At 44.9% G+C, this 15,864-nt stretch overlaps 1 protein-coding gene across 1 annotated transcript in view; it reads right to left on the reverse strand.

Moving 5' to 3' along the window:
- LOC123372005 (ADP-ribosyl cyclase/cyclic ADP-ribose hydrolase 1-like) overlaps nt 1-15,864 on the reverse strand; it is a 42,953-nt gene that overhangs the window by 11,801 nt on the left and 15,288 nt on the right. The window contains exons 2-4 of the mRNA XM_045019929.1: nt 2,304-2,433; nt 1,412-1,547; nt 501-583 (exon numbers count right to left, since the gene is read on the reverse strand). Of these exons, the coding sequence (XP_044875864.1) occupies nt 501-583; nt 1,412-1,547; nt 2,304-2,433 (349 nt within the window). The remainder of the gene's footprint in view (nt 1-500; nt 584-1,411; nt 1,548-2,303; nt 2,434-15,864) is intronic.

Below are 15,864 nucleotides of genomic sequence, written 5' to 3' on the forward strand. Positions count from 1 at the left end.
GGTTTAACTGTTAGCCACTTTTTCCTTTGCTGTATTTCTTTCATTGTTATAAACACGAATATTTTGATTAAAATTATTGTTCCAGGATGTAATTGATCATGATAAAAATATAGAAAAATAGGCTATTGTCCATTAAAGTAGGGAGCCATAGTTAATAGTTAAGGCCCCAATCCTGCAATTGGATCTGTGCAGGCAGACTTGCATGTCTGCACAGAGTCCCACTGAAGTCAATGCATCTTGCAGGGACTCAAGGATTCACGTACATGGATTTGGTTGTAGGATCAAAGCCTTTGTTTTCTAGCCAATGGAACAGACCTACCAGACATTTTAGCCCCAGATTTCCATGGTCTGGGTGAAACCCTGTCCCACTTAAGTCTATGGGAGTTTTGCCATTGACCTGCTTGGGTAAAATCTTGGCCCCCCTCTTTCAACATCCCCAACCCCCAAAGGATAAATTAATTCTAACTGTGATCCTGGAGAAGTTGCTATATAATCCTTACCATCTTGGATGCCATTTTCCAGTACACAGAAGTAGGGTTGCTCTCGCATTCACTCCATTTTGGACAAGATTCATAGTTAATTCCTAAAATAAATATATGATGCAGAATAACTAAGATTAGAGAAGAAATTGTCAGACACTTTAATACTGCCTGCAGTGCTGAATAAGAATGGCAAAAATAACCATTGTGCCCCATCACAGCAACAGGCTTAGATGAAAAGTGTTCTAAGGGGGAGATTAAGTCAAAGGTGTTTGGAAGACTGTGAGGCATTTACAGTCCCCTTATGCAAATGATTCCAGCAACATTGTTCCTGGTCAGGCTGAGCAGGGAGAATGTGCACTTATTGATGTGACCAAAAGTGTGTGTGTGGGGGGGTTCTTAGCGGATGCTCACTGAGCATGCTCAGAAGTGACTCTTCCCACATAATTTTTATTTTGTTTTTTATAAATTTCCCTCAAATTTGAGGACAGCTTCTGACATCCCTACTCATTCTTAGGCCCTTAGTGTGAACAAGCAACCCCCTTATGTCTACATGTGGTCCCAATGACTTCTGTGCAAGTGCAGGAGTCTGCCTGAATGGAGCATATTGCAGGACTGTGGCCTTAGTCTGAAAGTGGTCACACTGGAATCATGGTAGGTTGCTGATTACTGTAAATAAGGGAGGCAATATGTAACTAGGCTGAGCTCTTTCTGTGCTACTGGGAGCTAAAAAGTGTTGATAAAATTAAGCTGAAAATGAGTGTTTTTCACTTTTCCATAACTCAGGCAGGGTAGAAAGGATCAACAGTTGTTTGGGCTGAAACTAAGAATGGAAAGTATCCTCTCCAAAAGAGATTTTCTTATATTAGAAATTTCTGAGTGAAAGAAAACCTGGAGTTAATTTTTTTGTTTTTTGTTTAAGGAATCCTTACCTGGACTAGAAGGGTTTCCACACCATGAGACTCCATCAGCCATATAGCCCAGCAAGGTGTCCTCCAGAGTGAGGAAACTGTGATTGGTTTTTGTATAACGATGAACAAGGTCATTTGTCTTGCTCCAAAATAATGACTGTGAGGAAAAGACTGGTGTGTAAGAAATGGCATTGATATGAAAGCTGGTCAGGAAATGTTTTTTTCCAGAAAAAGTTTTGATGATGAAAATGTTTGTTTTCATTTATATTTTTTGGGGGGGTTGTTAAAAGACCAAAAACTGACTATTTAAAATATATAAAAATTCCAGTGTGGTTTTTGAAAATTTCTATTTTCAGAAAAAATTAATTTGGTTTGGGGGGGGAGAAACAATTTTCTATTGAAAAAACATTTTGAAGGAAACTTTTTAACCAGCTCTAATTGCTGCCACTCTGCATGCATTTCAACCGCACATGCGCAATAAAAAGCCGTGTGCCTCTAACTGCATGGCTGCTCTTACAGAGAGCTTCTCTTCTAAATAGCAGTGAAGGCCACAATGATTTTTCCCTTCATGGCCCAAAATTTTGCCCCTAGAAGGAATGTTCTATATAATGATCTTCATCACTGGCCTGTAATGAACAGGATACTCTTGTTCTAAAAGAAGTAGCTTTGGGAGTAATGTTATCTCAAACCTGAAGTCAGAGTACCTGTAGGTATTTGAGGGTCACTCATGATTGCTATCATTACTATTATTTGTGTTACCATAGTGCCTAGCAGCCCTAGTATTGGACCAGGACCCTGTTGTTCTGTGTTTGTAAAGTGCCTCTAGCACAAAACCAAAGGATCTCTGTTGTACTGGGCATGTACGGACAAGCAGTCCCTACCCAGACAGCTCATCACACACAGATATTGTTACCTTGTTACAGGGGATAGGATGACTCGCCAAATCCAGTAACAGCTGATAATCTTCTGTTGTAATATTACATGGGTTCTTGTAAATAAACGCCTTTTGCATTGTTTCCCATATTTTTTGGCAATCTTTGTCTCTGTCAAAAGATTAAAATATATTAATGGGAGATCAACTGTTTTTAAAAAACAGGTAATCCTCCAAAAATCATAGTTCTATTTCTGTGAGACGCTGCTGAGTTGTTACAAGGAGAGAAAATAAATAATGGGGGAGAGGCTTACAAAAGGATCCCCACTCCTCTGCTGTGTTCAGGCAATGTGGGCCAGGCTTTCCAAAGTGCTTATCTCTCATTTAGGCCCCAGAATAATTAGCCAGATTTTTCAACAAGAACAAAAACCCTCGGCATGTTGAGTATTTGCTGGATGCTGAGTAACTCTGAAAATCAGCCCCCTTTCCCTGTTTTAGGGTTGTTATGCTGCGGCCCATCACTGTAGTCACTGAGCACCTTCCCTGTTTGGGTGCCTAGAAGGGAGTGGAGCTTTTTTTTGTTTGTTTAAAAAAAAAAAAAAAAAATCTGGCCCCAGTTGTAGGTGCTGCACACTTGAACATTTGGTCCTGAGTTCTTTCGAATATCTGACTCCACGCAAAGAGAGGTCCAGATTCTACCCTCCTCGTTCCTGCTAACTAGTGCCGTGAGTTGTCCCACTGCAGCCATCTGGACCGGTCGCCAAGTCAGTGACTTCTCATCATGAGCAGCAAGGGTGGCAGAATCTAGCCCAGAGATTTAACCCTTCCTGGTACAGAGAAGTTGAATGATATTGCCAGTTCAGAGAGATCCGTGGTGCCCAAACTTTTTGTCATGCCCCCCTTACCAGTAATATAATCTGTCTGTGCTCTTCCCCCCCCCCCCCATTACTGCACAGCTGGCTCAGCAGAGGAGGGTGGGCTGAAGGTGGAGCTGGGGGCTGAACTGGGGATGGGGAGGAGCTGGGGTTAGAGGCGGAGCTGGGCTGCGGGTGGAGAGGGAATGAGAGCAGAGCTGGGCTGAGGGCAGAATGGGGCTGCAGCTGGGCTGGAGCAGGGCTGGGGCCGAGCAGGGGGCAGAATGGAGCCAGGGGTGCTGCAACCATTTTTATAGTGGGTGTGCTGAGAGCCATGGAACCAAACTGTTAACCCTGTATATAATGGAAACCACTTCAAGCCAGGGGGTGTGGCAGCCCCCCCTGCATCCCTCCTTCCAGCACCTATGAGTAGAGCTGCAGCTGGGGCCTGAGCAGGGCTGGTGGTGGAGCAGGGCTGGGTGGCGCTCCCTCCCCATCCCCCGTGGGAGCTGACCTGGGCCCCGCCATGTGCCCCCCACAAATGTTCCTCTGCCCACCCACCCCACCCCCCCGTTTGGGGATTGAGATATGTAGATCTGCTGATAATCTGAAAATCAGCCTGTGAGCCTTCCCAAAAGGAGACCTATATAGGTAGTATCAGTAATTTTATCCAAAACAAAAGAAAGAAACTTTATAGTATTTAGGACCTGATTCTGATAACACCAATTTTACACTGGTTTTATACCTATTGACTTCAGTGGAGTTACATGAGTTACTTGATCTCCAACTGATTCTGGCCTTCTTGTTTGCACTGAAGTCAGGAGTAACTCCACTGAAATGAATGGAAATACACTGATGTAAAACTGATACATGCAGGAGGGTGCACAACCAAGTAATCTGTGTCTAACTTTGTTGCTTAAGACATTGGCCCATTAGCTAAGTCATCAGTATGGGAAAGATAACAAGTGAGTGCCAGGGGTGGCTCTAGGCATATTGTCATCCCAAGCACGGCAGGCAGGCTGCCTTCGGCGGCTTGCCTGCGGAGGGTCCACTGGTCCCGTGGCTTCGGCGGATCAAGCCGCGGGACCAGCGGACCCTCCGCAGGCAAGCTGCCGAAGGCAGCCTGCCTGCCACCCTCGCGGTGCCGGCAGAGCGCCCCCCGCGGCTTGCTGCGGTGACATTTATTTTAAGGAACTTGCACCACAGACAGCTCTATGGCATTGTTACCAGCAGATATCACGGGAACTATGCAGTTTGGTATCTGGTCATGGTGTGATTGTCAAAAATAGTCCCAAGTGACCTAAGGAATGTAACGCCATGATAATACTTTACACTTCTCATCCAAGGATTTCAAATCACTTTACACACACTATTGAATTAAGCTATACAACAGCTCTGTGATGTAGGGAAGAATTATCACTATTTCCCAAGGCAATCTAGGCTTTTATATGGTGCCCATCTGAGTATTAGACGGGCAAACTGAGAGACGCAGTGTTGATTTCCTCAAGAACATGCAGTACCTCATTTCTATTCTCTCTACATTAGACAGCACTGCCTCCATACCATTGGAAAAATCAGTGTATAGTCAAAAGAATGAGGAGTACTTATGGCACCTTAGAGGTAACAAATGTATTTGAGCATAAGCTTTCCTGGGCTAAAGCCCACTTCATCAGATGCATGCAGTGGAAAATACAGTAGGAAGATAGACACACACACACACATCTAAAATCATTGAAGAGGTAGAATTAGATTTCCACATCTGTGGAACATTCCTGCTTCTTTTACTATGAAGCAGCCACTATATTGGATGACAAGTAAAAATGAGACACCAGAATGGGTATTTCAGAAACAAGGTCATGTCAATAGTTTAAAAAAAGGAAGAACCCGGACCCTAAACATGTAAATAGATCCAGCCAGCTATAAAATGTTTCATTTCCACTGTCCCCATATCCTACAACATAAATGTTCTGGGTATAACTCAGTCTATAAAACTGAGCCCAAAAAAAATGATTCCATTGGTTTGCTTTGACAAGGACTATCTTACTTTGAATCAACCCTCTTGTGGAACACAGATTCTACCTCAAATCCTAAAAGAAACCCTGTACATTACATAGGGTTGTATTTATAGTTGGCACATACAGATCAAGTAGTTAAAAATCAAAGTTTTCAAAGATATTCTAGGAGCTGAGGCTTATCTAGATTATCTAGAATTCAGAAGAGTTTTGCTGTTGACCTTGAAGTTCTGAACTACACAGGAGTTCTGAAGTCTCCTTTTGTACTGCACAGAAGGTAACTGCTACCCAGTGTGAAGTGCTCATTGGCTACAATTAGAGAAGACAGAACTAGAAACTTGAGACATGATATAGATGAGTACAACATCAAACAAGAGCTAGCTAGAAATTGGTAACTGTCCAATTAAATGGAATAGGTACTGTAAATATATTTTCAGATTGTCCTCATGTCTGTGCAATTTGGGGGAAAGCATTAGCTTATATTTGGTCATGAATTTGGATATTCTAGTCATCCACCTTTTTAAAGGAAGATTTTATTAATATGCCATAGCTAAATTAGAGCCAAGAATATTTCCAGTAGGAGCTATGTGAGTGGACAGAGGTTAATATGCACTTTAGAAAAATGGAAAACCTCTGGAACATTGTACACCTCTACCCCGATATAACGCCACCCGATATAAGATGAATTCAGATATAACACGGTAAAGCAGCGCTCGGGGGGGGGGAGGGGGCAACGCACTGCGGCAGATCAAATCAAAGTTCAATATAGTTTCACCTATAACACGGTAAGATTTTTTTGGTTCCCAAGGACAGCATAATATCAAGGTAGACGTGCATATTGTAGATCTGTATGGGAGTCTGATTGAACTGACTAACCTGGAAAGGCTATCTGTTCATTTGAAGAAAAGCAAGGGCAATTTTAGGAGGTGATGTTCTGGAGGCTCATGATTAATATAGTTCTTGGTATTTTTTTTTCACTTAAACTGAACATACAGAACCAAATTCAAATGTGAAGTTGCGGAACTATTAACTAAGGTTTGTAACCTGTCCTTTAAATCGGCTTCGGTACCCAATGACTGGAAGTTAGCTAATGTAACGCCAATATTTAAAAAGGGCTCTAGGGGTGATCCTGGCAATTACAGACCAGTAAGTCTAACGTCGGTACCGGGCAAATTAGTTGAAACAATAGTAAAGAATAAAATTGTCAGACACATAGAAAAACATAAACTGTTGAGCAATAGTCAACATGGTTTCTGTAAAGGGAAATCGTGTCTTACTAATCTATTAGAATTCTTTGAAGGGGTCAACAAACATGTGGACAAGGGGGATCCGGTGGACATAGTGTACTTAGATTTCCAGAAAGCCTTTGACAAGGTCCCTCACCAAAGGCTCTTACATAAATTAAGCTGTCATGGGATAAAAGGAAAGGTCCTTTCATGGATTGAGAACTGGTTAAAGGACAGGGAACAAAGGGTAGGAATTAATGGTAAATTCTCAGAATGGAGAGGGGTAACTAGTGGTGTTCCCCAAGGGTCAGTCCTAGGACCAATCCTATTCAATTTATTCATAAATGATCTGGAGAAAGGGGTAAACAGTGAAGTGGCCAAGTTTGCAGATGATACTAAACTACTCAAGATAGTTAAGACCAAAGCAGATTGTGAAGAACTTCAAAAAGATCTCACAAAACTAAGTGATTGGGCAACAAAATGGCAAATGAAATTTAATGTGGATAAATGTAAAGTAATGCACATTGGAAAAAATAACCCCAACTATACATACAACATGATGGGGGCTAATTTAGCTACAACGAGTCAGGAAAAAGATCTTGGAGTTATCGTGGATAGTTCTCTGAAGATGTCCACGCAGTGTGCAGAGGCGGTCAAAAAAGCAAACAGGATGTTAGGAATCATTAAAAAGGGGATAGAGAATAAGACTGAGAATATATTATTGCCCTTATATAAATCCAGGGTACGCCCACATCTCGAATACTGTGTATAGATGTGGTCTCCTCACCTCAAAAAAGATATTCTAGCACTAGAAAAGGTTCAGAAAAGAGCAACTAAGATGATTAGGGGTTTAGAGAAGGTCCCATATGAGGAAAGATTAAAGAGGCTAGGACTCTTCAGTTTGGAAAAGAGAAGACTAAGGGGGGACATGATAGAGGTATATAAAATCATGAGTGATATTGAGAAAGTGGATAAGGAAAAGTTATTTACTTATTCCCATAATACAAGAACTAGGGGTCACCAAATGAAATTAATAGGCAGCAGGTTTAAAACAAATAAAAGGAAGTTCTTCTTCACGCAGCGCACAGTCAACTTGTGGAACTCCTTACCTGAGGAGGTTGTGAAGGCTAGGACTATAACAATGTTTAAAAGGGGACTGGATAAATTCATGGTGGCTAAGTCCATAAATGGCTATTAGCCAGGATGGGTAAGAATGGTGTCCCTAGCCTCTGTTCGTCAGAGGATGGAGATGGATGGCAGGAGAGAGATCACTTGATCATTGCCTGTTAGGTTCACTCCCTCAGGGGCACCTGGCATTGGCCACTGTCGGTAGACAGATACTGGGCTAGATGGACCTTTGGTCTGACCCGGTACGGCCTTTCTTATGTTCTTATGTTCCTAGTGTAATTAAATTGATTTAAAAGTAGTTACACCAAGGATGAATTTGGTCTCTTAGGGTTTCATTTACGTCATGAAAAGTATGCCGTTTTAAACTCTGCTTTGGAAAATGCATTTTTAGGGTATCGTGCTGTCAGGCGCCGAGTGCCCCCTGTGAGGCAGAGAGCATCCTCTGCTCTTGCTGACTGCGGTTTTGCTGATTACACTATGAAAATGTTGTGGCAATGGAACAGAGTTTAAATTCATGTCAAACAGTGAAAGTGCTCCTGTGCCCAGCATGTCTGGTTTCATTATGAGGAATTCACTCCCCTCTGATGGGGCGACTGCAACAACTCAACGTAGCATAAGGACTTTCTTAATTGGGGGGCCTGTGACTTTGGACTGCTCTCCTCCATGCTCAGCAGAGACTTCCAGCAAGGCTAACAACTTCTTTCCTTTGTCATACTCACTGATAGCAAAAGGCCAAATTTTATTTTAATTATGGTCCCTGGGAGAGGGCTACAAAGTAGCAGCCATAAACAATCCCCAATGTCAATGGGTGGTTTACTAAAATGTCAAAGGTAGAATATGGACCTTTTGTAGTTACTAAACTTTCAGAGCCAGATCCTCATGTGAGTTAAGCTGGTGAAGGACCATTGTAGAGGATCTGGCCTTTGGTTAGTAGAGTTGCTGTTGCATTTGGCATCACTTGTGGGGGTAGGAGGAAGGAGGAAAAATAATGCTTAATGCTTTTAGGGCACTTATTTATGTTCTTTGTTTGGTCCTTTGTGCATGCATTTATCTGACTTGCCTTCTCAACCACTGTCATTGGTCACCAAAATTAGAAACGCAGTTGTGCATCTCTGTTGCTTGGAAATCTGGCCCATAAAGCGCCATCATTAGGCTTCAGAATAAATCATGATTTTGATGAATGAGAGCAGTTCACACATCTCTAAGAACTTTGGTTTGCTGTCAGAGTTATTTGCACAGCCAGAAGAGCTAGAACCATATTTTTTTTAAGGAGAGATTGTACCCTAAAAGGTCTTAATCCATCATGAGCTAGATTTCTACATCAAATGGACCCCATCTGGTCCAGGGGCTCAGTTTGTCAACATTCTATTAATTATTGTTTGTTATGGTAATCCCTAAGGGCTATCCAGCCGTACAAACAGAGTAGTAGATGGTTCATGTCCTGAAGGGTTTGCACTCTAAATAGACAGGAAAGGCACATGGTGGAAGACTGGAGGTAACCCACAAGCAGAGGGAACAATGTGATGGCAGCACACACCATGTTAGTACCACAGTAATTTTTTGTGAAGAGGGGTATTTAGGAGAGGATCAGCTGAAGGGAAGGGAGTCTGGGGGACAAGGCAGAGGAGAAGAGGGTAAGGAGGAGGTGAGATGAAGGTAAGGCGGGGAGGGTCAGCGCAAACAGTCAATCAGCCCAAGGCAGAGAAAGTCCAGTCAAAACTCTAGAAAATTCTCTGAACACCCAGAGATCTCTGCTTTCTGCTGGAGTCTCTGGCTGGCTCCTCTCTGCAGCTTTCCACAAGACCACAGGGGAGAGGGATGGGAGGCACCACCTTGATCCCAGTGCCCCTAGAGTGTGTGAGGGGTTTCCGTACACAGTTCTACACATCATCCAGGAGGATGCTGGGGAAGAGGTGGCCCTGGCTGAACCCCAGTTTACCTCTGCTCCCCAGTGCAGCAGTCCCTGCTTTGGCTGCTTCTGGTCTTAGTGGCTGAAGTCCCGCCCTGCTTTAGATGCTTGTACTGCTGTGGTTGTGGGTCAATAGTGGATTTTTATACCAGATTTGTGTTATTTTTAAACTTTGGCCTGATGAGTTGGTGTATCTGGGTGTGAGGTGCTCAAACTACAAAATGCATTTTTAAGTGCCATTAGTCTTGCATCTTACACTGGAGCACTAAGTCTGCACAGTAACTGCTGCTTTTTTTCCTCTACATTTTTAAACTTTTTATTTTCTTTCACCACTCCTTCCCTCTTCAAGACCTGCTCTGTCTCATCATTACTCTGGAGCAATCCCCAAACCCAGCCACAGTAGGTGTATTTTAGTTTTTCTAGTCTCTATTTCAAAGGTTTACAGATATTAGAGCTGAATTTAAGGTGAATACTGCCACCTTGTGGAAGAAGTGAGGGATCAGAAGGAGGTCAAGTACAGAAGGGACAATTAAACTGTATTACGTGTTCTATGGAAGTCAAAAGAAGAAAAGTTCTCTAATGTGTTATCATCTTTGACACTATATCAGAAAAATGGGTAAGTGCACACAACAGTTTGTTTGTTTATTGATTATTCTATATGTGTATGAATGTAGCACCAGTCCTCAGTCAGGAGTGGGATGTCATTGTGCTAGGCACCCTACAAATGGATATGAAGAGTGGCCAGCCAATACTTTTCATCACTGAATATACAAGGAGGCTTATATCCCTTAGGCCACATCTACACTAGCAAATTTACAGCGCCGGCAGTTACAGCGCCGCTCAGAGAGGGCTGAAGGGAAACCACTGTTGTGTGTTCACACTGTCAGCTGCCCGCGCAATAGCGTGTTCACACTTGCAGCTGGTATTTGGAGCGGTGCACTCTAGGCAGCTATCCCACAGAGCACCTCTTTCTCTTCTGCCGCTAAGACTTGTGGGAAGGTGGAGGGGGGTTGTGGGGCATCCTGGGTCCTGTCTCAATGACTCGTGATGCATTGCTTTGCATCCCAGAAATCCCTGCATTTCCATCCACACTTGGTGCCATCTTTCAAACATTTGTGTACTGCGCACTCTGTCTCTTCGGGCTGCAGGAATGGATCCCAAACTGTTGACCAGTATGCTGCTCCCTCTGACTAACATGAGTGGCAGTGGGAGTTATTCCTTAAACTACAAAGGCAAGAGGAGTGCAACATTGATCTCGCCACACGTAGTAGCTATGACATGAGATTGCTTGTGGCATTCATGGAGGTGCTGACCACAGTGGAACACTGCTTTTGGGCTCGGGAAACAAGCACTGAGTGGTGGGATCACGTCGTCCTGCATGTCTGGGATGATGAGCAGCGGCTGCAGAGCTTTCGGATGAGGAAAACCACATTCATGGGACTGTGTGATGAGCTCGCCTCAGCCCTGCAGCGCAAGGACACGAGAATGAGAGCTGCCCTGTCATTGGAGAAGTGCGTGGTGATTGCACTGTGGAAGCTGGTTACTCCAGACTGCTACCGATTGGTCGCTAACCAGTTCGGAGTAGGAAAGTTGACCATTGGACTCATGTTGAAGCGTGCAAGGCTATTAATCGCATCCTGCTTCGAAAGACCATGACTCTGGGCAATGTGCATGACATTGTGGATGGCTTTGCACAAATGAGAGGGGTGATAGATGGCATGCATATTCCAATTCTGGGACCAGGCCACCGAGTACATTAATCAGAAGGGCTATTTCTCCATGGTTCTCCAGGAGCTTGTGGATCATCGTGGGCATTACACAGACATTGGCTGGTCCGGAAAGGTACATGATGCGTGCATCTTTCGGAACATTGGCCTGTTCAAGAAGCTGCAAGCAGGGACTTTCTTCCTGGACCAGAAGATCACCGTAGGGGAAGTCTAAATGCCCATTGTGATCCTGGGAGACCATCCCTTAATGCCGTGGCTTACGAAACAATACATGGGGCAACTTGACAGCAGCAAGTAGCAGTTCAACAACTGGCTGAGCAAGTGAAAAATGACTGAGTATGGTTTTTGGCCATTTTAAAGGCACACTGGCACTGCCTATATGAGAAGCTGGACCTGGCCGATGACCATATTCCTATGCTTATAGCCATGTGCTGTATGTTCCATAATATTTGTGAAGGGAAGGATGAAAGCTTCACGCAGGACTGGACCGCAGAGGCACAGTACCTGGAGGCTGAGTTTGAACAGCCAGAGACCAGGGCTATTAGAGGGGCACAGCACAGGGCCTTAAGGATCAAGGATGACTTGAGGCAGCAATTTGAAGCTGAAAGCTACTAATATTTGTTGCTGTGCTCGGGATTGCTTGTAATGCTAGGAGGTGATTCGTGCACATGATGCAATAAGTCCTCCTTTAGTTCCTCTTGGCCACTTTCTAATTCTGCACAGCAGTTCACCGCTGATAACAAAGAGGGAGGCTGGGCTCCCAAGGTCATCTCTGTGAAGTTTAAACACAATATTTTACAGAAGCAGTATTGTTTGCAACATTGATTCAGTGCTTTAAAACACAGCCAGTTCTTTCTCACCTGTCACTAACTGGCTGACCCCAGGCAAGCACACATGAGCCACAAGACCCCCCAAAATGGTGAGTAGCCGCAGGGGCAGGTAAATCACTCTTCCTGGACCACACCCTGCTGTACATGGGCATGTTGCTCTTGGGGAGAGCCAGCACTGTAGGGGAGGCCTGATGATCATTCCTGTCCTCACACTTTCCACAGGATGTGATCATTATGGAAGACATCTTGCTGCTGAGGATGAGCCAGGAATTGAGGGAGAGTCTTTCCCAAGACTGCAGCTTCCATCCTGGCCCCTATGCAGCTCACCCACACACACAGTGACAGCAGAGTGGCGCGGGAAAGATACCGTTAATGGGGCAAGAAACAAAGCAGCTCTGCTGAAGAACCTGTGGCAGTGGATTGACTCCCTCAATTTACTGGGCAATCAACAGCCTGTTCTGCCGCTCAGACTAGGCATGTGGTGGGAGACAAGCCTGCTTTCTGCAACCCTCCTGCCCGCAACAACTCACTTCAGTGATTCCCAAAATCAGATCCACTTACCAGGGGCCTCTTCTGTTTGCACTTCGCCAATCTCCGACAACTGTGACTGGCTAGGCTCCTCCGGGGTAGAAAAGAGCTCCTGGCTGCATGTATCTCTGGCCTTTGAGTCATCCTCTGCCTCTGGGTACCTCTCCCACTCCACAACCTCATCCAAGATTTCCTCCTCCTGGCTCGGTCCACTCTCAACTGGCACATGAGCCACTGAAGTATCCATAGGGGCCTTTGTGATGGAGGTGGGGTCGCAGCCGAGTATCGCATCCAGCTCTTTGTAAAACTGGCAGCTCGTGGGCGCAGCACCGGAGTGGTGGTTTGCCTCCTGTGCCTTGTGGTAGGCATTCTGCAGCTCCTTCACTTTGACCCTACATTGCAATGTGTCCCACTCATGGACCCTTTCTGTCCTACATCGTGAAATCTGTCCATAGGTGGTATAATTCTTATGGCTGGAGTGCAGCTGGGACTGCACTGCCTTCTCTCCCCAAATGCCAATGAGGTCCAGCAGCTCGACATTGCTCCAAGCAGGGGATCGCCTGGTGCATGGAGCAGGCATGGCCACCTGGGAAGATGCGCTGAGACCATTACACGCATCACCAAGCAAACAGGAAGGGGACTTTCAAAATTCCAAAGGAATGTATGGGGTGGGGATGATGGTTGGTCACCTGAGGGCAGGGCAGTAGAGTTCAAACCGATGACCAGAGAGGTGAGAACAGGCATTGTGGGACACCTCCTGGAGGCCAATCACAGTGCTGCAATCAACCGGGGTGTCTACACTGGCACCGTGGTGCTGTAGCACTGGCACAGAAAGCTCTACACCTCTCATCAGGGGTGGGTTTTTTGTTCGTTGTTGCTGTTTCTGTTTTTGTTTTTGTTTTAAAGCACTACAAATGCGGTGTTTCTATGCACTAAGTGGCTTGGCAGTGTGTACACCTCAGGAGTTACAGTGCAGAAAGCTGCTTTACTGCACAGAAACTTGCCCGTGTAGACAGGGCCTTAGTCTTAGCAGGTGACTAGCAGAAAGAGAGGGGGGGATAAAGAAAGAACTTGACACCTTTCTTGACACCTTAAATGACTGCTTCTTGGAGCAGCTAGTCCTGGAAGCCACAAGAGGAGAGGCAATTCTTGATTTAGTCCTAAGTGGAGCACAGGATCAGGTCCAAGAGGTGAATATAGCTGGACTGCTTGGTAATAGTGACCATGATATAATTAAATGTAACATCCCTGTGGTGGGGAAAAGACCACAGCAGCCCAACACTGTAGCATTTAATTTCAAAAAGGGGAACTACGCAAAATGAGGAGGTTAGTTAAACAGAAATTAAACAGTACAGCGCCAAAAGTGAAATCCCTGCAAGCTGCATGGTAACTTCTTTAAGACAACATAATAGAGGCTCAACTTAAATGTATACCCCAAATTAAAAAAACCTAGTAAGAGAACTAAACAAAAGCCACTGTGGCTAAGCAACAAATTAAATGGAGCAGTGAGAGGCAAAAAGGTATCCTTTAGAAAGTGGAAGTTAAATCCTAGTGAGGAAAATAGAAAGTAGCATAAACTCTTGCAAATGAAGTATAAAGACATGATTAGGAAGGCCAAGTAAGAATCTGAAGAACAGCTAGCCAAAGACTCAAAATAATAGCAAAAAAATTTAAGTACATCAGAAGCAGGAAGCCTGTTACACAACCAGTGGGGCCACTGGCTGATCGAGGTGCTAAAGGAGCACTCAAGGATGATAAGGCCAGTGGGGAGAAACTAAATGAATTCTTTGCATTGGTCTTCATGGTTGAGGATGTGAGGGAGATTCCCAAACCTGACTCATTCTTTTTAGGTGACAAATCTGAGGAACTGTCCTAGATTGAGGTGTCATTAGAGGAGGTTTTGGAACAAATAGATAAACTAAACAGCAATAAGTCACCAGGACCCGATGGTATTCACCTAAGAGTTTGAAGGAACACAAAATATGAAATTGCAGAACTACTAAGTATAGTCCGTAACCTATCCTTTAAATCAGCTTCTGTACCAGATGACTGGAGCATAGCTAATGTGACGACAATTTTTTTTTAAAAGGGCTCCAGAGGTATTCCCAGCAATTACAGGCCGGTAAGCCTGACTTCAATACCAGGGAAACTGGTTGAAACTATAGTAAAGAACAATATTGTCAGACACATAGATGAACGTAATTTGTTGGGGAAGTGTCAACATGTTTTTTGTAAAGGGAAATCATGCCTCACCAGTCTACTGGAATTCTTTGAGGGGGTCAATAAGCATGTACACAAGGGGGATCCAGTAGATATAGTGTACTTAGATTTTCAGAAAGCCTTTGACAAGGTCCCTCACCAAAGGTTCTTATGCAAAGTAAGCTGTCATGGGATAAGAGGGAAGGTGCTCTCACAGATTGGTATCTGGTTAAAAGATAGGAAACAAAGGGTAGGAATAAATGGTCAGTTTTCAAAATCGAGAGAGGTAAATACTGGTTTCTCCCAGTGGTCTGTACTGGGATCAGTCCTATTCAACATATTCATAAATGATCTGGAATGGGGGTAAACAGTGAGATGGCAAACTCTGCAAATGTTACAAAACTAACTCCAGGTAGTTAAGTCCCAGGCATACTGAGAAGAGCTACAAAAGAATCTCTCAAAACTGGGTGACTGGGCAACAAAATGGCAGATGAAATTCAAAGTTGATAAATGCAAAGTAATGCACACTGGAAGATGTAATCCCAACTATACATATAGAATGATGGAGTCTAAATTAGCTGTTACCACTTGTGACAAGTTCCTCCTGTACCTTGGTGGGTCCTGTGCTTATTGGCGGATTTTTGCTAGCCTCCGAGATCTTCCTGTGTTGGATCAGGAGTTGGGAGGTTTTGGGGGGATCCCGGGCCCACCCTCTACCCTAGGTTCCAGTCCAGGACCCTGTGGACTGTAGCTGTCTAGAGTGCCTCCTGGTACAGCTACACGACAGCTACAATTCCCTGGGCTACTTCCCCATGGCCTCCTCCCAACACCTTCTATATCCTCACCACAGGACCTTCCTCCTTGTACTCCTCAGTCCTCCAGCAGCATACCCTCTCAGCTTCTTGCGCCCAGGGGCGGCTCTAGGCATTTTGCCGCCCCAAGCACGGCAGGCAGGCTGCCTTCGGCGGCTTGCCTGCGGAGAGTCCACTGGTCCCACGGCTTGCCTGCGGGAGGTTCGTCGAAGCCGCGAGACCAGCAGACCCTCCGCAGGCAAGCCGCCAAATGCAGCCTGCCTGCTGGCCACGTGGCGACCGGCAGAGCGCCCCCAGTGGCTTGCTGCCCCAAGCACGCGTTTGGCGTGCTGGTGCCTGGAGCTGCCCCTGCTTGCGCCTCTTGCTCCCAGCTCCTCA

The sequence above is a fragment of the Mauremys mutica genome, chromosome 5 (assembly GCF_020497125.1).
Source record: "Mauremys mutica isolate MM-2020 ecotype Southern chromosome 5, ASM2049712v1, whole genome shotgun sequence".
Taxonomy (NCBI): domain Eukaryota; kingdom Metazoa; phylum Chordata; order Testudines; family Geoemydidae; genus Mauremys; species Mauremys mutica.